We start from the raw sequence: 24,292 nt of genomic DNA, 5'->3' as shown, positions 1-24,292 counted from the left end.
CCCTTCGGCGCACATTTTCAAATCTGATCAGGAACAAAAGTGCATTCATACAAAGCAAAATACGTTTTGTTTTCATTTTAATGTAGCTACATATAAGGAAACAGTTCACTCTTCCAGAAGCTTTGGAAATAATCGAGGTAATGTACGAATTCAATCTATTTACAGCTTTTGTTTTCATACTCGTTAGCTAGCATAAACAAAATCTGGGGATGGTAAATTAGCACATTTTAGTTAACCTTTAATTCAAATCAAATTACTTTATATAGCCCTTCATACATCAGCTGATATCTCAAAGTGCTGTACAGAAACCCAGCCTAAAACCCCAAATATTATCCCAAATATTATCTGGAGTACTTCTCCTGTCCTATTCGGTGTCCTGTGTGAATCTAAGTGTGCGTTCTCTAATTCTCTCCTTCTCTCTTTCTTTCTCTCTCTCGGAGGACCTAAGCCCTAGGACCATGTCCCAGGACTACCTGACATGAGGACTCCTTGCTGTCCCCAGTCCACCTGGCCATGCTCCTGCTCCAGTTTCAACTGAACTGAGCCCTAGGACCGTGCCCCAGGACTACCTGACATGAAGGCTCCTTGCTGTCCCCAGTCCACCTGACTGTGCTGCTGCTCCAGTTTCAACTGTTCTGCCTTATTATTATTCGACCATGCTGGTCATTTATGAACATTTGAACATCTTGGTCATGTTCTGTTATAATCTCTACCCGGCACAGCCAGAAGAGGACTGGCCACCCCACATAGCCCGGTTCCTCTCTAGGTTTCTTCCTAGGTTTTGGCCTTTCTAGGGAGTTTTTCCTAGCCACCGTGCTTTTACACCTGCATTGTTTGCTGTTTGGGGTTTTAGGCTGGGTTTCTGTACAGCACTTTGAGATATCAGCTGATGTACGAAGGGCTATATAAATAAATTTGATTTGATTTGAAATAGCAAGCAATGCAGGTGTAGAAGCACGGTGGCTAGGAAAAACTCCCTAGAAAGGCCAAAACCTAGGAAGAAACCTAGAGAGGAACCAGGCTATGAGGAGTGGCCAGTCCTCTTCTGGCTCTTCTGGCTGTGCCGGGTGGAGATTATAACAGAACATGGCCAAGATGTTCATAAATGACCAGCATGGTCAAATAATAATAATCACAGGCAGAACAGTTGAAACTGGAGCAGCAGCACGGCCAGGTGGACTGGGGACAGCAAGAAGTCATCATGCCAGGTAGTCCTGAGGCATGGTCCTAGGGCTCAGGTCCGCCGAGAGAGAGAGAAAGAAAGATCCTGATATCAATAAACTAGTTAAGTTAGCTAAAGTTAGTGAAGGTTGGGTGGGCGTTTGTTGTTGGCATCCTTGTTATTTACGAAGTTTTTGGAACGGATTCCTGTTGGAACGTTACACAAATCATACCCTCCCAACTTTAGCTAACTTAACTAGTTTATTGATATCAGATATAGTTAACTAGAGTAGCAAGTTATCTAATCCAGTTGTGTTTTTAGCTAGCTAAAAAGTTGGCTAACTAGGTAACGTTAGTATCACAGCTACCAACAATCAAACGATACCTTCCTGTATTTAGGCTAGCTAGGTTTAGCTTTGCCAGCCCAAGTGCCAACTAAAATTACTTTGTTTACAGGTGGCCAATAACAAAAACGTTGTGTTAATTTAGGATTGCTTTGAAAAAAATCAAGCCGCCTTTGCTTTGGTAACGTTAGCTATGCTCCTATGATCAAATATCCAACAGCTAACTTTACTGTTAGCTACCGACAGTATAACTCATTTGAATAAATGTAACTTTAGGAAGCAGAGAGGAATAAAGAACTTAATGTGCATCTGTGTCCCCCTCTCCCCACTGGCAGTCACGATGAGCTCATCGTCCTCATCCCTGAAGCCCAGGGGTGCCTCTCCTGTCGCGAGCAGCACCCAGCTCTTCGCATCATTCGAGGGAAACGATGATGAGCTAGAGCGGCGTCAGAGGCGCAGATCCCGGGTCATTGGCCTGCAAGCTGCTGCTGACTCCTCATTTAATGAATCTACCTCTCATAGGTAGGACAAGCCCTCTCTCTGCCAGTAATCTCCTTTAGTACTACATCTTGACAGGTATTCTGTTGATTTAGACCTTTGTAAGAGACAATCATTGTGTTTGTGTTCAGCACCAAGGGGACCCCTGCTGCTGTGCCCAAACTGTCAAATGCACAGATCTCAGAGCATTACTCCACCTGCATCAAGCTCTCCACTGAAAATGTAAGCAGCATGTGCATGCATATACTGCCGTTAAAAGGCACTCTTCTAAGAGGGGCAGAATATGTTCTTGCTCCGAGTCATCGCTTATGGCATCATGCGTTTCCTTCAGAAGGTATTAATACCCCTTGACTTATTCCACATTTTGTTACAGCCTGAATTCAAAATAAATAACATAAAAAAAATTCTCACCCATTTACACACTCTCATAATGACAAAGTGGAAACATGTTTTTTTTTAATGACACCCCTGTGTCAGTACATGTTACAATCACATTTGGAAGCAATTTTAGCTGTGTCTTTTTCTGGAAGAATCTCTAAGAATTTAAACCTGGATTGTACAACATTTGCACATTATTATTTTTCAGCTCTGTTCCTTTATGATTTTGCCTGTGCTTAGTTCTTCTGTTTCTTTTTATCCTAAAAAGCTTCATAGTCCTTGCCAATGACAAGCATACCCATAACATGATACAGCCTTGAAAAAAAGAGTGCTCCTCAGTGATATGTTGTGTTCAATGTGTCCCAAACAAAACACTTTATATTCAGGACATAAAGTTATTTTCTTTGCCAAATATTTTGCAGTTGTACCTTGTTGCAAACAGGATGCATGTTTAGGAATATTATTCTGTGCAGGTATCCTTCTTTTCACTTTGTCAATTAGGTTAGTGTTTGCGGAGTAACTACAATGTTGTTGATCTATCCTCAGTTTTGTCCTATCACAGCCATTTAACTCTAACTGTTTTAATGTCACTTTTGGCCTCATGTTGAAATCCCTGAGTGGTTTCCTTCCTCTTCGGGAACTGAGTTAGGAAGGACTTATGTATCTTTGTAGTGATTGGGTGTATTGATACACCATCCAAAGTGTAATTAATAACTTCACCATGCTCAAAGGGATATTCAATGTCTGCTTTTAATTAAATTTTTTACCCATCTACCAATAAATGCCCTTCTTTGCAAGGCATTGGAAAAACTCCCTGGTCTTTGGTTGAAATTCACTGCTTGGTTGAAGGACCGTACAGTCATCTGTATGTGTGGGGTACAGAGATTGAGGTAGTCGTTCAAAAGTCATGTTAAACACTATTGCACACAGTCCATGCAACTTATTATGTGACTGGTTAAGCAAATTCTTACTCCTGAACTTCATTGGGCTTGCCATAACAAAGGGGTTGAATACTTATTGACTCAAGACATTTCAGCTGTAATTTTTGTTATTAATTTGCAAAAAATAAAAACACTTTGACATTGTGTGGTATTGTCTGTAGGCATGCCAGTGACACACAATCTCAATTTTAATCCATTTTACATTCAGGCTATAACAGAACGAAATGTGGGGGAAAGTCAAGGGGTGTGAATAATTTCTGAAGGCACTGTATCTCCAGCCATGCAGGTTATTGGAAACTGGCGTCTCAGATTCACAAAGCCTTGTCCTATTTTTGTAGAAAATTACCACCAAAAATGCCTTTGGTCTCCACCTGATTGACTACATGGCTGACATCCTCAAACAGAAGGATTCTGAGCTCACAAATTTCAAGGTATGGCTTGATACATTAATTATTCCTTTTATTGTAGTTTCTGTTTCTTATATCTTAAATTTACTCATCACAAAACTCTCTTCAGAATTCCACTACTATTGAGGAGATTCAAGTGTAATCTACTAATGAAGAAATAAGTTTGTAGCGCAACCACTTAAGATATACGTTGTTTGTTTTAATAGGCTTATTCCAAACGAATGGAGTATATTGATGACAGACTGGTCATTTCACTTTATGGGCCTTGCGTCTGTTGGCTGTATGAGATGATGTGTTTTTCTCTCTCATTGCCAAGGTGGCAGCAGGTACCTTGGACGCCAGCACCAAGATTTACGCAGTCCGAGTGGATGCTGTCCATGCTGATGCCTACAGAGTACTGGGAGGACTGGGTGCTGAGACCAAGCCTGGGGAAGGTGAGAGCCTCTTAACTATAACATCCATACACTGTCTGTGTGTCCCAAATGGCAAACTATTCTATGGTGCCATACTGTGACTTGCTCTGTTGTAAAAAAATAATAATAATAATAATTGTTGTCAATAAAAGATAATCAGGCTCTGACCTTTTCCTATGCGCATGGAGCAGGAGCTTGGGGAGAGATGGCGGAGGGTGCTGCAGGAGAGCTGGCTGCCAAGCAGGTGGTGAAGAAGAAGAGGCCTCCCAAAAAGACTGTGGAGCAGAACCTGAGCAACATCGACAGCTCTGAGTCGGAGAGGAAGTGTGAGGTAAGTGATGGTTTTCCTGCTCCGGGAATAGCCTGAGGTAAAGGACCAGGCTATGCCTGTGAGGTTTGATGTGGAGTCACCTGGACATGAGACACATAGCCAAACTCTGAATATAAATGGAATTGGTGCAGAAAGCCTTTTGAATTGTGTAAAGTGAGTGTGGAATAGGTGAAATAATTGTTGTTATTGTATTACTAGAAAGTGTATGCCCTCAGGCCTGGAGGGAAGCTAAAGTAATTCCGCCACCTAAGAATAGAGGAATGACTGGCTCAAATAGCCACCCAATCAGCCTCTTTACCAACCCTTAATAAAGTTTTGGGAAAAAATAGTGTTTGACCAGATACAATGCTATTTTACAGTAAACAAATTGACAACAGACTTTCAGCACTTATAGGAAAGGACATTCAACAAGCACACCACTTACACAAATGATTGGCTGAGAGAAATTAATGATAAATATTGTGGGGGCTGCTTTGTTAGACTTCAGTGGGCTTTTGACATTATTGATCATAGTCTGCTACTGGAAAAACCTATGTGTTATGGCTTTGCACCCAATGAAATATTGTGGATAAACAGTTACCTGGCTAACAGAACATGGAGTGTGTTCTTCAACAGAAGCCTCACCAACATAATCCAGGTAGAATCAGGAATTCCAGAGGCAGCTGTCTAGGCCCCTTACTTTTTTCAATCTTTACTAACGACATGCCACTGGAAAATGAGCACGTTGAGGTGACTAAACTGCTTGGAGTAACCCTGGATTGTAAAACTGTCACATATTGATACAACAGTAGCTAAGATGGGGAGAAGTCTGTCCATAATAAAGAGCTGCTCTACCTTAACAACGCTATCAACAAGGCAGGTCCTACAGGCCCTAGTTTTGTCGCACTGTTCAGTCGTGTGGTCAGGAGCCACGGAGAGGGAGTTAAAAAAAAAAATGCAATTGGCTCAGAACAGGGCAGCATGGTTGGCCCTTGGATGTACACAGAGAGCAAACATGAACCTCTCCTGGCTCAAAGTGGAGGAGAGATTGACTTGATCACTAATTGTATTTGTGGGAGGTATTGACATGTTGAAAGCACCGAGCTGTTTGTTTAAATGACTAGCACACAGCTCAGACTCCCATGCATACCCAACAAGACATGCCACCAGAGGTCTCTTCACTGTCCCAGTCCAGAACTGACTATGGCTACATGGAACTCTATTCCACATCAGGTAACTGATGCAAGCAGTAGAATCAGATTTTAAAAAAGAGATAAAAATACACCTTATGGAACAGCGGGGACTGTGAAGCAGCACAAACATAGACACAGACACATGCATACACACACATAACATACACACTATACACACACATAACATACACACTATACACACACACATAACATACGCACTATACACACACACATAACATACGCACTATACACACACACAATAACATACACACTATACACACACATACACACACATACACATGGATTTAGTGTTGTAGATATGTGGTAGTGGAGTAGGGGCCTGAGGGCACAGACTAGGTGTGTTGTGAGCTGCTGTCTGAAAGATGACTGGGAATATGGCTGAATATAAACCGTGTATTTATTCCCTCCAAGGCAATCAAACAACCGACATGTTGTTATAGGGAAAAAGTGGAGTCGCAATTCAACAGCTCAGACACAAGACTTATGTGGCAGGGTCTACAGGCAGTTACGGACTACAAAAAGAAAACCAGCTACGTCACGGACAACGTCTTGCTTCCAGACAAACGAAACACCTTCTTTCCCCGCGTTGAGGATAATACAGCACCACCGACGCGGCCCGCTACCAAGGGCCTCTCTTTCTCCGTGGCTGACGTAAAACATTTTAACGTGTAAACCCTCGCAGGGCTGCTGGCCCAGACAGCATCCCTAGCCGCATACGCAGACCAGCTGGCTAGTGTTCTTACGGACATATTCAATCGCTCCCTATCCCAGTCTGCTGTCCCCACATGCTTCAAGATGTCCACCATTATTCCTGTACCCAGGAAGGCAAAGATAATTGAACTAAATGACTATCGTAGCACTCACTTCTGTCATCATGAAGTGCTTTGAGAGACTAGTCAAGGATCACCTCCACCTTACCTGCGTGACCATGCATGCCTCCAACTCAATCATCAAGTTTGCAGACGACACAACAGCAGTGGGCTTGATTACCAACAACGGCGAGACAGCCTACAGGGAGGAGGTAAGGGCACTCGGAGTGTGGTGTCAGGAAAACAACCTCATTCAATGTCAACAAAACAAAGGAGATGATCGTGGACTTCAGGAAACAGCAGAGGTAGCACCTCTCTATCCACATCGACGGGACAGCAGTGGAGAAGGTGGAAAGTTTTTAATTTCCTCAGTGTTCACATCACAGACTAACTGAAATGGTCCACCCACACACACTGTGTGGTGAAGAAGGCGCAACAGTGCATCTTCAACCTCAGAAGAAATTTGGCTTGTCACCTAAAACACTGGCAAACTTTTAATGATGGGCAATTGAGAGCATCCTTTCGGGCTGTAACCCCGCCTGGTACGGCAACTGCACCGCCCTTAACTGCAAGGCTCTCTAGAGGGTCATCAAGGACAACAACAACCCGAGCCACTGCCTGTTCACCCCGCTACCATCCAGAAGGTGATGTCAGTATAGGTGCATCAAAGCTGGGACTGAGAGACTGAAAAACCGCTATCTCAAGGCCATCAGACTGCTAAACAGCCACACAGTGGCTGCTGCCTACATAGACTCAAATCATTGGCCACTTTAACAAATGGATCACTAGTCACTTTAAATAATGCCACTTGAATGTTTACATTATCTTACATAAGTCAACGCATGTGTATATACTGTATCTTATACAATCTATTGCTTCTTGCCTATGCTGCTCGGTCATCGCTCATCCATATATTTATATGTACATATTCTTATTCCATCCCTTTAGATTTGTGTGTATTAGCTAGTTGTTGTTTAATTGTTAGTGCACGAATATCTAACAAGTAGTCTGTCGGAACTAGAAGCACAAGCATTTCGCTACACTCGCATCTGCTAACCATGTGTATGTGACCAATGAAATTTGATTTGTGTAATCTGTTATGAATGTAATGTTGTTAAAATTGTATAACTGCCTTTTGCCAGACCCCAGGAAGAGTAGCTGCTGCATTGGTAGCAGCTTATGGGGATCCATAATAAATACAAAGCCAGAGGACTTATTATGATATTTACTGAGAGTATGGATCCGACAATTCCTACAAAGCTCACACATGGTAAACTCACCAATATTCTCCTCGTTATCATCCCACCCCTCCAACTCCAGGTCGACCCCATGTTCCAGCGCATGGCGTCGTCCTTCGATGAGAGCAGCACAGCAGGCATATTCCTGTCGGTGCTGTTCAGTGAAGACAGTAGCTGTGAGCTGCTCTTCCCCTCCCACATGACCTTGCTGCACTCCACTCACTCCTGCTCCCAGTCTCCTCTGCAGCACGTCCCTTCGCTGCCCTTCACAGGTAACACTGACTGGGTCACGTCAGCATCACACTTTTTGACCCGGGACATATGTAGCAAGTACCCCAGAGTAGAAGTTCTGATTTAGGATCAGCTTTGCCATTTAGATCACAATGTATATGATTCTGATCCTAGAACAGCACTCCTACTCAGTGCTTAATTTGTCAATTGGGAGGTGCCTGAACAAAGTGAGCCTGAGAGAGGGGTGACCTGGGGGGCTCTGAGGTACCAGAGCGTATAAAAAATGCTTTCACCTACATAATAAAGCATCGGATGCATTATCGCTTTTGCGTACTGGCATAGCGCAGAGGCGATTTGTAGAAGTTTTGTAGCCTGGGATCCGAGGAAAATTTGGTCTTGCATAAACTAATTTCATGCAATTCTATATCATTTTAGATGACTCGAGACTTTAGCAGAATCTTTTTTAATACCCAACAAGTTATCTGAATTTCTGGATACTTTGACACTGACAAACTAAGAATCAATAAAAATGCCCTGTCTTGAATCCATCATGAACTTTGGCCTAGGTGTGTGGAGACAAACGTATTGTACAATATGAATATGACAATATGAAAAGGAAATGAGTCTTTAAAAAGCTTTCCAGTTTCACTGACTCACCCAATGATGTGCAGCTCACTCACCAGTGATGGTTGATGTGCTCGTGCCAAAAGCTTATCTCTCTCGTTTTACTTTGTAAAACAATGAAGTTCACTCAATAGGTCCATTTGGAAGTTGATAACTTGGTAGACATATTAGTCTTTTCAGCAGGATCCATTTGCTTTCCAACCTGTGTTTTCCTGAGATTGTATTTGAAATGATTGCTAAAGGCCTGTTTTTGGCTGCATGCTGTTCACCTACAGATTTACTGCTGGTTCCCGACTGTAGGCATCAAATCACATTTTATTGGTCACATGCGCCGAATACAACAGGTGTAGACATTACAGTGAAATGCTTACTTTAAAAGCCCATTCCCAGCAATGCAAAACTGAAAAAGTATGTTCTAAATAAAAAGAAAATAGTAACAACAAAAGGGCTATGTACAAGGAGTACCGGTACCGTGCCAATGTGCAGGGGTACGAGGTAGTTGATGTAATACAGTATGTACATGTGGGTAGAGGTAAAAGTGACTAGGCAATCAGGATATATAATAAACAGAGTAGCAGCAGCGTGTGTGGGTGTGTGGCATAAATATGCATGTGAACGTGTGTGGGTAGAGTCTAGAGAGTGTGCATAGAGCCGGTGCAAAACAATTAAGATGAATAAATAAAATGGTCAATGTAAATAGTCCGGATAGCCATTTGATGAACTGTTCCGCAGTCTTTTGGCTTGAGTTGTGATTGGGGTACGCACAATCCACAGCTAGGCTATTAAACAAACAAAAAGTTATTGATCCTCTGTGGCTAAATTATTTCTGAACGGACGGCAATGCTTCCATAACTTTGGTAAATATATGGACATTTATCAGGGGTGCTACGGCACCTCCAGCACAATTCTTGTGGCTATGGTTCTATAAGGAAATAAATAATGTAGTGCAAGATACAGGCGTGTTTCTTTCTCTCACCACAGCGTTGGTCTATATAGGCTACAATGTTGCGCAAAAACCCAGGCTGGCCCACACAAATCAATTCATAGAATATCAGGCATGTTTTCACATCACATATGTTAGGGGGCAGAATAAATCTGGTGGAGTCAACTTTAATTTTTACATCGAAAACAGTGAAAATCATTTTTCATGCCACGACAGGTACTGAATCCCGGCAAATAGGTTCTGAAACAAAACGGTGAAGTGCCAGATCCTGTTGCAGCAGAATCCAGATTAAATGAAGCACTGCTCCTACTCTGAGACACATGAATACATATGACCCCTGGGCTGTTTTTGCTGTAGTCTGGCATAGAATCTCTAGATTTTCTCAAAGCCTGGTTGTGTTGATTGTTGAGTGATGCTGTAAGGCAGTGTTTCTCAATCCTGGTCCTGGGGACCCAAAACGGTTCACATTTTTGTTTTGCCCTAGCACTACACTCCTGATTTTACTAATCTAAGGTATGATGATGAGTCTGTTAGTGGAATCGGGTATGTAGTGCGAGGACAAAACAAAAATGTGCACCCACCCAGAACCAGGATTAAGAAACGATGCTGTAAATTATTGACACTTGGCCTACATATTCCGATTTAATGGTATCATTCATGAAATGATTGTGTGATTGGACAGGTGGTCTCCAGCAGACCCAGGAGAAGAGCTCCATCTGCCCCTCCCTGGCAGACTTCTCTTTCACCAGTTGGAACCCTGACCAGGTGAGCGCAACATACACTTGCAATATACACAGCTTCCATTCCAAATGGCACCCTATTTCCTATATAGTGCACTACTTTTGACCAGGACTCTATTGGCCCTGGTCAAATATAGTGCACAGTATAAGGAATATGGTGTCATTTGGGAAGCACACGTCTTTATTTTAGTTTGGAAATTATACAGATTGGAGGTATTGTTTTGATGCAGTAGTCATATAGCCCTATATAAATCGTTCTTCTATTACAGACCATGACCCAGATGCTGGAGAAGATGAAGCAGGGGGATCACGTGTTTGACCGGAACGCTGAGGCGGAGCCGGATGAGGAGGAGTGTCAGGATTTTGGGGATAATTTTGATGGAGACTATGAGGAGGGTCAGAGGGATTATGGTGGAGAGGGCTCCAAGGAACACAAGGATGGCTGTAATGCTGGAGGGCCGGGGAGAGGAAGGTGAGTGTACTGAGGGTGTTTGTTACAGGGTGGTAACAACCTGGGGGTGTTTGTTGGTACTCTGCTTGTTTATACCTGTAGAGCAGTGGTTCCCAAACTCTTTATAGTCCCGTACCCCTTCAAACATTCAACCTCCAGTAGCATCAGGGTCAGCACATTCTCAAATGTTGTTTTTTGCCATCATTGTAAGCCTACCACACACACACACACTATACGATACATTTATTAAACATAAGAATGAGTGTGAGTTTTGGTCACAACCCGGCTCGTGGGAAGTGACAAAGAGCTCTTATAGGACCAGGGCACAAATAATTATGTAATAATAATCAATCATTTTGCTCTTTATTTAGCCATCTTGCATATAAAAACATACATATTTGTTCATCAAAAATGGTGAATAACTCACCACGGGTTAATGAAGGGTGTGCTTGAAAGGAAGCACATAACTCTGCAATGTTGAATTGGAGAGAGTCTCACTCTTAAATTATTTTCCACACACAGTCTGTGCCTGTATTTACTTTTCATGCTAGTGAGGGCCGAGCATCCACTCTCACAAGTGAGTGATTGCAAAGGGCATCGGTGTCTTAACCGCGCGATTTGCCAAGACAGGATACTCTGAGCGCAGCCCAATCCATAAATCTGCAGTGGCTTATGATTGATTAAAATCAATTTTCAGCTTGCTGCAATTTCGATGAGGCTCTTGTTCAGATAACTGTAAGTGGACTGGAGACAGGGCATGAAAGGGATAATGAATCCAGTTGTTTGTGTCGTCCATTTCGGGAAAGTACCTGCATAATTGCGCACCCAGCTCACTCAGGTGCCTCGCTATTTGACATTGTCCGTAAGCTTGAGTTCATTTGCACACAAAAAAAATCATACAATGATGGAAATACCTGTGTGTTGTCCTTGTTAATGCAGACAGAGAAGAGCTCCAACTTCTTAATCATAGCCTCAATTTTGTCCTGCACATTGAATATAGTTACAGAGAGTCCCTGTAATCCTAGATTCAGATCATTCAGGCAAGAAAAAACATCACCCAGATAGGCCAGTTGTGAGAAACTGGTCATCATGCAAGTGGTCAGACAAGTGAAAATTATGGTCAGTAAAGAGAACTTTAAGCTCGTCTCTCAATTTATTTATTTTTTTTTAAACGGGACAATACTTTGCCCCTTGATAACCAGCACACTTCTGTATGTTGTAAAAGCGTTACATGGTCGCTGCCCATATCATTGCATAATGCAGAAAATACACAAGAGTTCAGGGGCCTTGCATTTCATTCATTTTCACTGTTGTGTCCAAAAGTTATTTCAAGCTGTCAGGCATTCCCTTGGCAGCAAGAGCCTCTCGGTGGATACTGCAGTGTACCCAACTGACATCGGGAGCAACTGCTTGCACGCGTGTTACCACGCCACTATGTATCCCTGTCATGGCTTTTGCGCCATCAGTACAGATGCCAACACATCTTGATCACAAGTCCATTTGATGTCACAAAGCTATCCAGTACTTTAAAAATATCCTCTCCTGTTGTCCTGGTTTGCAGAAGAGGATGTCTTCCTTAATTGACCCCCCGTCAACGTAACGGACATATGCCAGAAGCTGTGCCAGGCCCGCCATGTCTGTTGACTCATCTAGCTGTAACGCTTAGAATTCACTGGCTTGTATGCCGAAGCAGTAATTGTTTCAAAACATCTCCATCCATGTTACTAATGTGTCATGAAACAGTGTTGTTGGATGAAGGCATTGTCTGTATAGTTTTATTTGCCTTTTCCCCCAATATTGCCCCAGCCATATCCACGGCAGCAGGAAGAATGTAGTCCTCCACAATAGCATGGGTCTTGCCTGTCCTAGCCACTCTGTAGCTCACCATATAAGACGCTTCTAGCCCCTTCTTCTTAATGGTATCTGTTGCTTTTATACACGTATTACTACTCGAAAGTCATGTTAATTTTCGCTCAAACTCCTGTGGTGTATTTTTCAAATTGGCATGTTTTGTTTCTAAATATCTGCGCAAGAGTGACGGTTAATGTGATTGTATGTACATTTTCTGACTAGGCTACCTGTATTTGACATTTGACGTTTGTTATTTCGCTGAACCCTAGATGGTTTCATTAGATTTTTTTGGCAGTGAAATGAGGCTACTTAAACGAGGGGGGAAAAACCTCACCTAAATGTATAGCCCCTTTCGAAAATATAAATTGGCTGTTTTGAAAATGTGAAGATTTTTATGTGCGTGTGTACACATTTTCAAACAGCCAATTTATATTTTGTATATACACACACACACACCCGACAGCATTATGCATACCCCAGTTTGGGAATACTTGCCATAGAGGATCCCAGAGATGTTTCATGAGGAACGTTATCCCACAAGGAAACCTGTCCGGTAGTTTTAATTGACCTTGTTCTGTCTCTTGTTCTGTTTTGTTGTTGTTGTGTGTACCATGATGTCCTGAGTGTTTCAAAACTGTTATGACGGTAACACACCCAAACCCTTTAAATATCCAGTTTAGATGTCTGGATGAATGAAGGGAAACAATTTGACTCAACAGAAAAAGCTCTACTAATGACCTCCTTATCTTAGGTCCAGGCAGGCTTTAGAATGAGTTACTTATCCTAGCAAAAGTAATTGGATTAACTGAAGATGTGTTTATTAAATCCATATTTTTCCCAGTCTAGGCTTAAAAATGAAACTGATGTTTTTTTCCATCTTGGGCAATAGTTACAGGGGAGATGGATGAGCCAATTAGACAATTAGGTGGCCATGATAGTATGCGGGCCAGATTGGGAATTTAGCAAGGACACCGGGGTTAATACCCCTACTCGTACAATAAATGCCATGGGATCTTTAGTGACCACAGTCAGGACACTCATTTAACGTCCTATCTGAATGATGGTACCATACACAGGGTAATGTCCCCAATCACTGCACAGGGGAATTGTCTTTTATTTATTTTTATCAGAGGAAAGAGGGCCTCCTACTGGCCCTCCAACACCACTTCCAGCAGCATCTGGTCTCACATCTATGGACCGACCAGAACCAACCCTTAGCTTCAAAGGCAAGCCAGCAGTGGGATGCAGGGTGATATGCTGCTGGCCATATATTTTAATGTCATTCTGTGGTGTGGTTGACTGTCCACAGGGATGTGATTCCCATTGGAGGGGGGGACATAGCCACCATGTGTCTGCAGCTGTCCAACCAGCCCAGAGAGTACTCCTACTTCAGCCCTAGGACCATGGCTACCTGGGCAGGTCCTGGCTACTGGCGCTTCAAACCTCTGCACAAGAGTGAGTGGTGGTTGTAAGGACAAATTCATGTTGTATATGTAGTTTATCTGTGTTTGGGAGAATTCCTTAACAGCATTGGCCACTAAATATCACCTGTTCATTCGTGTGTGTGTGTGTGTGTGTGTGTGTGTGTGTGTGTGTGTGTGTGTGTGTGTGTGTGTGTGTGTGTGTGTGTGTGTGTGTGTGTGTGTGTGTGTGTGTGTGTGTGTGTGTGTGTGTGTGTGTGTGTGTGTGTGTGTGTGTGTGTGTGTGTGTGTGTAGAGGACAACATGCCTGAGAAGGAGGGTCGCAAGAGGAAGTCTAAAAATGCCTTTGAAATTGACTTTAACAACCATGTCAACTTTGAAACCCACTTCTGCACCACTAGAGTAAGCCCTTGGTAACCCCCCCAGTTCTCTGATTATTGTTTGAGCTGCACCCAAGAGCATTAACTGGAAATAAGATGGCGCCCGGAGAACAAGGATGACGTTTTACGTATTCCAAACCAATTGTGTTTTTTGTTTGTTTCTTTGCTTTGTTTGTAACTTTATTTTGAACTTATTTTGTACATAATGTTGCTGCTTCCGTCTCTTATGAACAAAAATAACTTCTGGGCATCAGAACTGCGATTACTCAACACTGACTGGCAGAATCCTTTTTTTTTTCATTTAACTAGTCCCGAGAAGCCCAAATTGAATGATATATACGGTTTCCCCGGAAACAGGCCCAGATCCCTGTCATTTGCGTGAAGAGAAGGCAAAGACGGGGCTTGAGGGCGGGCTGCCTTCTGAGCACTTGTAGGCAATCGACTAAACCCCAACTTCCTTCCATTCTGCTAGCAAACGTGCAATCTTTGGAAAATAAAATCGATGAACTATGCGGAAGATTATACTCTCAACGGGTCATTCAAAACTGAATGATGACATCAACATACAGCTGGCTGGTTATACACTGTATCGGCAGGACAGAACAGGGGCGTCTGGTAAGACAAGGGGCGGCGGAGTATTTTTGTAAATAATATCTAAGGAATTCTCAAGGTTTTGCTCACATGAGGTAGTGTGGTCTACAGCTTATCATGAGATACTCTATCTACCTAGAGACTTTTCAGCTGTATTTTTCATAGCTGTCTACATCCCACCGCAGACTGATGCTGGCACTAAGACATAACTGAATGTTCTGTATTCCACCATAAGCAAACAGGAAAACACTCACCCAGAGGCAGTGCACTTAGTAGCCGGGGACTTTAATGCAGGGAAACTTAAATCAGTTTTACCAAATTTCTATCAGCATGTTAAATGTGCAACCAGAGGGGAAAAACTCTGAACCACCTTTTACTCCGCATACAAAGCTTGTCCTCCATTTGGCAAATCTGACCATAATTCTATCCTCCTGATTCCTGCTTGCAAGGAAAAATAAAGCAGGAAGCACCTGTGACAAGATCAATAAAAAAGTGGACAGATGAAACAAATGCTAAGCTACAGGATTGTTTCGCTAGCACAGACTGGAATATGTTCCGGGATTTCTCCGATGGCATTGGGGAGTACACAACATCAGTCATTGGCTTCATCAATAAGTGCATCGATGACGTCGTCCCCACAGTGACCATACGTACATACCCCAACCAGAAGCCATGGATTACAGGCAACATCCGCACTGAGCTAAAGGCCAGAGCTGCCACTTTCAAGGAGCATGATTCTAACCCGGAAGCTTATAAGAAATCCCGCTATGCCCACCGACGAACCATCAAAGCATCAATGGATGTTCGTCGGCTCTGATGTTCGTCGGATGTGACAGGGCTTGCAAACCATTACAGACTACAAAGAAACACAGCCGAGATCTGCCCAGTGACATGAGCCTACCAGATGAGCTAAAGTACTTCTATGCTCGCTTTGAGGCAAATAACACTGAAACATGCATGAGAGCACCAGCTGTTCCGGAAGACTGATCATGCTCACCGCAGCCGATGTGAGTAAGACCTTTAAAACTTATTTGGGATCAGTGTCCCTTCCATGGGATGGTTGAGCTGACACAGGCTAATTCGATTAGCATGAGGTTCTAAGTACAATAAAATTTCCCAGAACATAATTTAGATATCTGATAGTCAGGAAGATTAACAAGAATTTAAGCTAACTGCACTGTCCAATTTACAGTAGCTATTACAGTGAAAGAGTGAGGAGAGGTGCACAATTTTGAACATGAAAAGTTATTAATAAACAAATTAGGCACATTTGAGCTGTCTTGATACAACATTTTGAACATAAATGCAATGGTTCATTGGATCTGTCTAAAATGTTGCACATACATTGCTACCATCTAGTGGCCAATATCTTAATTGCACCTAGGCTGGAATAATACATTATGGATTTCAAAGATGATGGTACAAAAGAACACTTGTTTTTTTTCTTTGTATTATCTTTTACCAAATCTAGTGTGTTATTCTCCTACATTCCTTTCACATTTCCACAAACTTCAAAGTGTTTCCTTTCAAATGGTACCAAGAATATGCATATCCTTGCTTCAGGGCCTGAGCTACAGGCAGTTAGATTTGAGTATGTCTTTTTAGGTGAAAATTGAAAAAAAGGGGTGGGTCCTTAAGATCAACATTCACAGACTGATTACCAGGACATGCACTGCGAGCATACGCTGACCAACTGGCAGGTGTCTTAACTGACATTTTCAACCTCTTCCTGTCCGAGTCTGTAATACCAACATGTTTTAAGCAGACCACCATAGTCCCTGTGCTCAAGAACCCTAAGGTAACCTGCCTAAATGACTACCGACCCGTAGCACTCAGGTCTGTAGCCATGAAGTGCTTTGAAAGGCTGGTCATGGCTCATATCAACACCATTATCCCAGAAACCCTAGGCCCACTCCAATTTGCATACCGCCCTGACAGATCCACAGATGATGCAATCTCTATTGCACTCCACACTGCCCTTTCCCACCTGGACAAAAGGAACACCTATGTGAGAATCCTATTCATTGACTACAGCTCAGCGTTCAACACCATAGTGCCCTCAAAGCTCATCAATAAGCTAACGACCCTGGGACAAAACACCTCCCTCTGCAACTGGATCCTGGACTTCCTGACGGGCTGCCCCCAGGTGGTAAGGGTAGGTAACAACACATCCAACACACTGATCCTCAACACAGGGCCCTCGGGGGTGTGTGCTCTGTCCCCTACTGTACTGCCTGTTCACTCATGGCTGCACTGCCAGGCATGACCCCAATACCATCATTAAGTTTGCCGATGACAAAACAGTGGTAGTCACTTCTGTAAATCACTTTTGATCCCTAATACAGGGGTCAAGTGTCTTGACAATCCCTGCCTATGTATAAGAGAGCTATGCAATTTCTGCACCTGAGGAAATGTGGTTTTAGTGGCTATACGAGTTTCCTCACCACTCACACATTGATTCAAACCTTTCTCTCACCTCTGCTTAATGTGTTCTCCCAGGCTGCTACCACTATCATCAAGTCCGCCCTCAGTACCAGCAACAAGAAAACCACTCTAGCTGCAGACTTCCAGTTCCCCCTTAAGACCCTGTCCCAACTCAGCCTCAAACCTGCCAGCACAGTAAGACCTTCTGTACACAACAACCAGCATGGAATAAACACATTTTGGGTGACATGAATGTAACACACACTAGTTGACCCTGTCCTGCGTCTCCATGGTGATACCAGGGGACAGTGGTGTGCTAAAACAATGTGCGGCCGCCACCAGATACAGTCAGGCTTCATAACCGTAGTTGAATGGAACTGATATGCTGGTGCAACTGATAAAGTGAAGATTGTGATGCCACGTGTGTGTGTGTGTGTGTGTGTGTGTGTGTGTGTGTGCTCCATGTCAGTAAACGTGTGCGTGTGTGTGTGTGTGTGTGTGTGTGTGTGCTCCATGTCAGTGTGTGTGCTCCATGTCAGTGTGTGTGTGTGTGCTCCATGTCAGTGTGCGTGTGTGTGCTCCATGTCAGTAAACGTGTGCGTGTGTGTGCTCCATGTCAGTAAACGTGTGCGTGTGTGTGCTCCATGTCAGTAAACGTGTGTGTGCTCCATGTCAGTAAACGTGTGCGTGTGTGTGCTCCATGTCAGTAAACGTGTGCGTGTGTGTGCTCCATGTCAGTAAACGTGTGCGTGTGTGTGCTCCATGTCAGTAAACGTGTGTGTGCTCCATGTCAGTAAGCGTGTGTGTGCTCCATGTCAGTAAACGTGTGTGTGTGTGTGCGCTCCATGTCAGTAAACGTGTGTGTGTGCGCTCCATGTCAGTTGTGTAAAGCAGGCCAGAAGAGGTTGTCTGGAGAGCTGGAAGGCATCGGAGACTACGACTACAACAACGCCAACGACACAGCCAACTTCTGCCCTGGCCTGCAGGTCTGTATTGTAACTCCTGTGTCAGTCTTATACAGTTTCCATTATGTGTCAATAAGACCACTACAGAGATATCGAACTTTCCAGTGTATCATTACCCCCACTAATTCTATAGCTTCAGCCCTATTTTGTTAGTAGCTGGTTTTGTAATTATTTGGCTAATCTCTTTCTCGTCCTCTCTATAGGGTGGGGACAGTGATGATGGTGAAGGTTTCAGTAGAGGTGCAGATGACACCCAGCCTTCCGCAGACAGTAACCTCGCCTCCTCACAAGACCATGAAGACGTGTCCACCTATGGGGAGGACAACCTGGTGCCAGAACCACACCGGGTGGGAAGGGGAATGGTTATGGGGAGCCAGTGTTCAGCAAGTGTCATGCTCTAAAATGTGTGTAGAAAGGATTAAAGACTGCAACAATGCCAACGACACAGCCAACTTCTGCCCTGGCCTGCCCCGACACTGGGACCCAGTGCCCCCTTCAGGGTATAAATGCTCTGAAATGGCAGCATCATGTTTGAAATGTTGTTAAAGCCCAGCTTTGCCTTTCATTTCAGGTGAACAAGATTGAGATAAACTATGCCAAAACAGCCAAGAAGATGGACATGAAGAGGCTCAAGAACATCATGTGGAATCTTCTGACTGACAGTCTGGAAAAAACAGCCACGGTCAATTTTAAAGTGTTTTCATGCCTCTCTTTCCCCTCCGAGGTCTCATTGACTGACTTCTATGGTTGGCTAATATGTTGTTTTTTTTCCTCCGTGCCTCTTCCTTGCAGACCTGGGTAGAATATCAATAGGTTTTGCTCTACTCCTATCACTTCTGTCCTCTCCTCACCTGCTCTTGAAAAAGGTCAAAGGTAGTCAAGGAGAAGAAACAAATGTTCTTGTATGAAGTGAGACTCCTCCAATCACGTTTCATCCGGCAAATTGCGTATACAGGGGTGGAATGCCAAAATAAATGTGTTGTGATAAAATCAAATGTGGCTAGATGTGAAAGACATTTTATAGATAAAGGGATGAGTAGCATATAGTTTTTAAATGTGTGCATGCTTTTCTCATATGAGAACAGCTGATTCAATGGGGGTGTGGCAGATTTTAAAACACTTCCGTGATAGAAGCTGAAAGGATACTCTTGTGCATCCTCTGCTGAAGTAGTTAATCAAGGAGGTAATATATTATTATATTAGGTAAGCACTCCTCTGTTCGCCTACTAACAATTTGACCCACTCCTTGACCATGGAGTTTCCAGGTCATGGAGGAGTGGACAGACTTGCCCAATAGCTGACATGCATAAAGATGGCGACCCCCCCCCCCCAAGGTACAGTGGGGCAAAAAAAGTATTTAGTCAGCCACCAATTGTGCAAGTTCTCCCACTTCAAAAGATGAGAGAGGCCTGTAATTTTCATCATAGGTACACTTCAACTATGACAGACAAAATGAGGGAAAAAATCCAGACAATCACATTGTAGGATTTTTAATGAATTTATTTGCAAATTATAGTGGAAAATAAGTATTTGGTCACCTACAAACAAGCAAGATTTCTGGCACTCACAGACCTGTAACTTCTTCTTTAAGAGGCTCCTCTGTCCTCTACTCGTTGCCTGTATTAATGGCACCTGTTTGAACTTGTTATCAGTATAAAAGACACCTGTCCACAACCTCAAACAGTCACACTCCAAACTCCACTATGGCCAAGACCAAAGAGCTGTCAAAGGACACCAGAAACAAAATTGTAGACCTGCACCAGGCTGGGAAGACTGAATCTGCAATAGGTAAGCAGCTTGGTTTGAAGAAATCAACTGTGGGAGCAATTATTAGGAAATGGAAGACATACAAGACCACTGATCATCTCCCTCGATCTGGGGCTCCACGCAAGATCTCACCCCGTGGGGTCAAAATGATCACAAGAACGTTGAGCAAAAATGCCAGAACCACACGGGGGGACTTAGAGAATGACTTGCAGAGAGCTGGGACCAAAGTAACAAAGCCTACCATCAGTAACACACTACGCCGCAGGGACTCAAATCCTGCAGTGCCAGACGTGTGCCCCTGCTTAAGCCAGTACATGTCCAGGCCTGTCTGAAGTTTGCTAGAGAGCATTTGGATGATCCAGAAGAAGATTGGGAGAATGTCATATGGTCAGATGAAACCAAAATAGAACCTTTTGGTAAAAATTCAACTCGTCGTGTTTGGAGGACAAAGAATGCTGAGTTTCATCCAAAGAACACCATACCTACTGTGAAGCATGGGGGTGGAAACATCATGCTTTTGGGGCTGTTTTTCTGCAAAGGGACCAGGACGACTGATCCGTGTAAAGGAAAGAATGAATGGGGCCATGTATCATGAGATTTTGAGTGAAAATCTCCTTCCATCAGCAAGGGCATTGAAGATGAAACGTGGCTGCGTCTTTCAGCATGACAATGATCCCAGGCAACGAAGGAGTGGCTTCATAAGAAGCATTTCAAGGTCCTGGAGTGGCCTAGCCAGTCTCCAGATCTCAACCCCATAGAAAATCTTTGGAGGGAGTTGAAAGTCCGTGTTGCTCAGCAACAGCCCCAAAACATCACTGCTCTAGAGGAGATCTGCATGGAGGAATGGGCCAAAATACCAGCAACAGTGTGTGAACCTTGTGAAGACTTACAGAAAACATTTGACCTCTGTCATTGCCAAAAAAGGGTATATAACAAAGTATTGACATAAACTTTTGTTATTGACCAAATACTTATTTTCCACCATAATTTGCAAATAAATTCATTAAAAATCCTACAATGTGATTTTCTGGTTTTCTTTTTCTCATTTTGTCTGTCCTAGTTGAAGTGTACCTATGATGAAAATGTACAGGCCTCATCTTTGTAAGTGGGAAAACTTGCACAATTGGTGGCTGACTAAATACTTTTGTGCCCCACTGTACTTACTACAAATGCCTACTTTCACTGTGTTATACAGTGCTCCCCATTTACTCTTGTATTGTATCTGCATTAGCACAGTAAACTTGATCCCGATTCTTGATCCAAGACCATTTTAAAAAGCGAAAAAGTAGATTGTACAGATTTATTGGCACATTGAACCATGTCGTGTGCCGTAGTTTTTTTAAACTGTGGGTATTGCTAAAACAATAACTTAATCTGAATTCCTCCATCTTTATGCACCTTTCGCCATTGAGAATCTTCCCTGGGTTCAAATAGTATTCAAAATCTTTCAAATACTTTGAGCGTTTGCTTAGGTCTGCCAGGAGTCCCAGGTCTGCAAGGTTTGCACTTTTCGATTGGTTCCATTCCAACAGCGAAGCTAAATTTACCACAAATTAAATTTTAAATGATTTCAAATCGTATTTGAACCCAGGACTGCATCCTTGTGGTTGACAGTGTTATGTTTTGTTCTCAGCAGGAGGTGGAGAATGCTGAGACTTCAGAGGTGTCTGGGGAGAAAGTCTTCAGTCAGACCACAAAGACCCTGATTCAAAGGTACCAAACCTTAGTATCACCACTGGGCCCATTCTTAAAAGGCTATAGTGTTTTCTCAGCTGCCATTGAAGAGAATTCTAGTTGTTTTGCTTCTTCTTTTCATTAAACTAGTAGCGAGATAGACATGCGTCATTTATTTAGACATTACTGCCAACTGAGGGACTTTGGATGGTGATGGTCCAAACATTCATTTGCTAAAAGGGATGTGGATGGGACATACGTGCTGATAAATAATGTAATAAAAGCCATGTCTTGTTCTCCTGTCACTTCAGCCTGCCTCCCACCATGGCTCAGAACCTGTCTGTGCCCCTGGTGTTTGTCGCCCTGCTGCACCTGGCCAATGAGAAGGTGAGTAGCTACTTCTCTGACCTATTGCACCATGTCATTACTAAAATAAGTTGGTTCTCGACATGGCTATTATGTTGGCATGTAGTGGTATATGGGGCGGCAGGGTAGCCTAGTGGTTAGAGCGTTGGACTAGTAACCGGAAGGTTGAAAGTTCAAACCCCCGAGCTGACAAGGTACAAATCTGTCGTTCTGCCCCTGAACAGGCAGTTAACCCACTGTTCCTAGACCGTCATTGAAAATAAGAATTTGTTCTTAACTGATCTTGCCTAGTAAAATAAAGGTCAAATAAAATAAATATCTACATTATTAACTCAATACATTTAGAGCTTTTATTAATTGAGTGGGTGTCTGGAAGGGTTCAAACCCTTTTAATCTGCACAATTTATTTTGTTTGTGTTAAATATAAACTCTATGAATCTTCCACTTGGTAGTTGAGTGTGAATGAAGAGTTAACCACGCCACTCAAGTTCTTGTCATTCATTGTCTGTTTTCTTTCAAAAGAATTTGGAGCTCGTGAAGGTGGACGACATGTCAGATATCCTCATCAAGCAAGGTCAATGAAAAGGGCTAAACAATGGGATTTAAACAGAGACTTGTTTCCTTTTCTCCTCAAACTGCTTATTCTCCCTTTTTCTATGTATATGATGAATTCCCGGCCATTTGTGTCAAAGGCGCCATCACGTTTAGGTGAAATGTTATTTCTAGGAAATGTATAGTAAGTGTCCCTTTTTAAAAATGACTCATCTGTTTATTAGCTGAAGTGTTAACATATTTACCTGTACATTCAGTAGAACCTGTCCTTTTTTTGTTCTACATCTATTGTGTGTAAATAACTGGAGGCTGCTGAGGGGAGGACGGCTCATAATAATGTCTGGAATGGTATCAAACGCATGAAAACCATGTGCTTGACACCATTCCATTCCAGCCATTTATTATGAGTCGTCCTCTCCTCAGGAGGCTCCACTGGTAAATCATATAAATGCCTCCCTCAAGACTGTAATGTGTACATACCAAAAATAAATAAAAGTTTGTTTTTCTACATTACACAGGAATCCGGTACAAGCTAACTACAAGGTAGCTATTTTTAGGTCATGGCTATTTATGCTCTACCTTCTTATACATTCAACTGGCGTCATTGGAGTGTACTCCCTGCAGCCTTGTAACAAATGTCCCAAACTGCTCTCATTTTTACCAGAGCGCTAAGGGAATGGGTCCCATTTGGGATACAGATGCAGGCCAAAACAGTTGGTCAAGGTTAACTGTGTGCGGGCTGGTTGATACCGCATCAGCATGAGTGGTAGAACAGGAGCTGCTGGGATGGGTGGAGTCACTCACTTATTGATCTGGTGGCTGTAGAGGGAGGTTTGCATCTTAATACAGCCTGACTTGTCTGAGAATGTATTGTATGTTGTTACACTGCCTCACTCTCACCCCTCCCTATCTTGAATGACACACTACATTTGGAATGTAAAGCAGATAATTTTTTTCCAGAGGTCCACTCCCAGCATTATATATAATATAGGCCTACTGTATTTTGGCATCAAAAGCTTACAGCAAACTACCTACAAGCAACCACACAATACTGTCGACCTAAAGGCATGTCTGAGACTGAACTGCATCAGATATGTAGTATCTGTCAGCATGTGAGATCAGTCCTTTTAGACAAGATCCATCTTTATCACTGGGACATTATTCTGTGTTCAAAACGACTAGGAAATCCCTGACTCAGGGCATTCAAGACAACAGTTAACTCTGTTCCGACTGGGAAAAAGTAGTTTAATAGTCATCTAACTCTGAATTCCAAGTCGGAAAATGTAGGACAGCATTTCAGAGCTCCGACCTGAAGATCGCTGACGTCGTGATTTTACCTCGTTTTTTTCCTTGAGTTCCCAGTTGTTTTGAACGTACTGAAGTCGGAGATGTCCGAGTTCCCAGTTATGAACGCGGCATCGGTCCAGACTGCAGATAGAGGTGCTGACGTCAATCGACCTGCTGTATTTTATACAGTTCTTGCACACAGAAGTTACAGATAAAAGGGAAACCGTTCCTTACTGTAGCACCCAGCACATACCAACGATGATCAAGAATCCTGATGTGAAAGTTTGTGGGATAACCAGCACAACGACATTC

The 24,292-nt window shown here is 43.0% G+C and overlaps 1 protein-coding gene across 4 annotated transcripts; it reads left to right on the top strand.

The window, feature by feature from the left end:
• On the top strand, positions 1 to 23,206 carry LOC118358491 (condensin complex subunit 2-like). Of its 4 annotated transcripts, none has more exons than XM_035736386.2 (18): positions 1 to 137; positions 1,841 to 2,027; positions 2,135 to 2,225; positions 3,661 to 3,753; positions 4,046 to 4,163; positions 4,334 to 4,473; positions 7,796 to 7,985; positions 10,194 to 10,276; positions 10,521 to 10,723; positions 13,863 to 14,008; positions 14,270 to 14,376; positions 17,445 to 17,564; positions 18,251 to 18,355; positions 18,538 to 18,681; positions 18,906 to 19,016; positions 21,738 to 21,814; positions 22,087 to 22,162; positions 22,664 to 23,206. In XM_035736386.2, exons 2-18 carry the CDS (start codon positions 1,846 to 1,848, stop codon positions 22,721 to 22,723), a joined length of 2,046 nt encoding a protein of 681 aa, XP_035592279.1. In that variant the 5' UTR covers positions 1 to 137; positions 1,841 to 1,845; the 3' UTR covers positions 22,724 to 23,206. The 4 variants fall into 4 exon arrangements, with proteins under 4 accessions (XP_035592279.1, XP_035592276.1, XP_035592278.1 ...); XM_035736383.2 differs by having other exon boundaries at positions 4,331 to 4,473; positions 21,735 to 21,814; XM_035736385.2 differs by lacking the exon at positions 1 to 137 and having other exon boundaries at positions 21,735 to 21,814.
• Positions 23,207 to 24,292: the final 1,086 nt, after the last annotated feature.

The sequence above is a fragment of the Oncorhynchus keta genome, chromosome 25, assembly GCF_023373465.1.
Source record: "Oncorhynchus keta strain PuntledgeMale-10-30-2019 chromosome 25, Oket_V2, whole genome shotgun sequence".
In the NCBI taxonomy this organism is placed as follows: domain Eukaryota; kingdom Metazoa; phylum Chordata; class Actinopteri; order Salmoniformes; family Salmonidae; genus Oncorhynchus; species Oncorhynchus keta.
The sequence above is the reverse complement of the archived record's forward strand: the minus strand, read 5'-3'. Positions and strand labels throughout refer to the sequence as shown.

Bases quoted from the DNA above. Each gene is read 5' to 3' on its own strand.
- LOC118358491 (XM_035736383.2), top strand. From the start codon at position 1,846: ATGAGCTCATCGTCCTCATCCCTGAAGCCCAGGGGTGCCTCTCCTGTC. The intron at 2,226-3,660 runs GTAAGCAGCATG...CTATTTTTGTAG, and splicing joins TCAAGCTCTCCACTGAAAAT to AAAATTACCACCAAAAATGC. The intron at 17,565-18,250 runs GTAAGACCTTCT...GCTCCATGTCAG, and splicing joins GCCTCAAACCTGCCAGCACA to TTGTGTAAAGCAGGCCAGAA.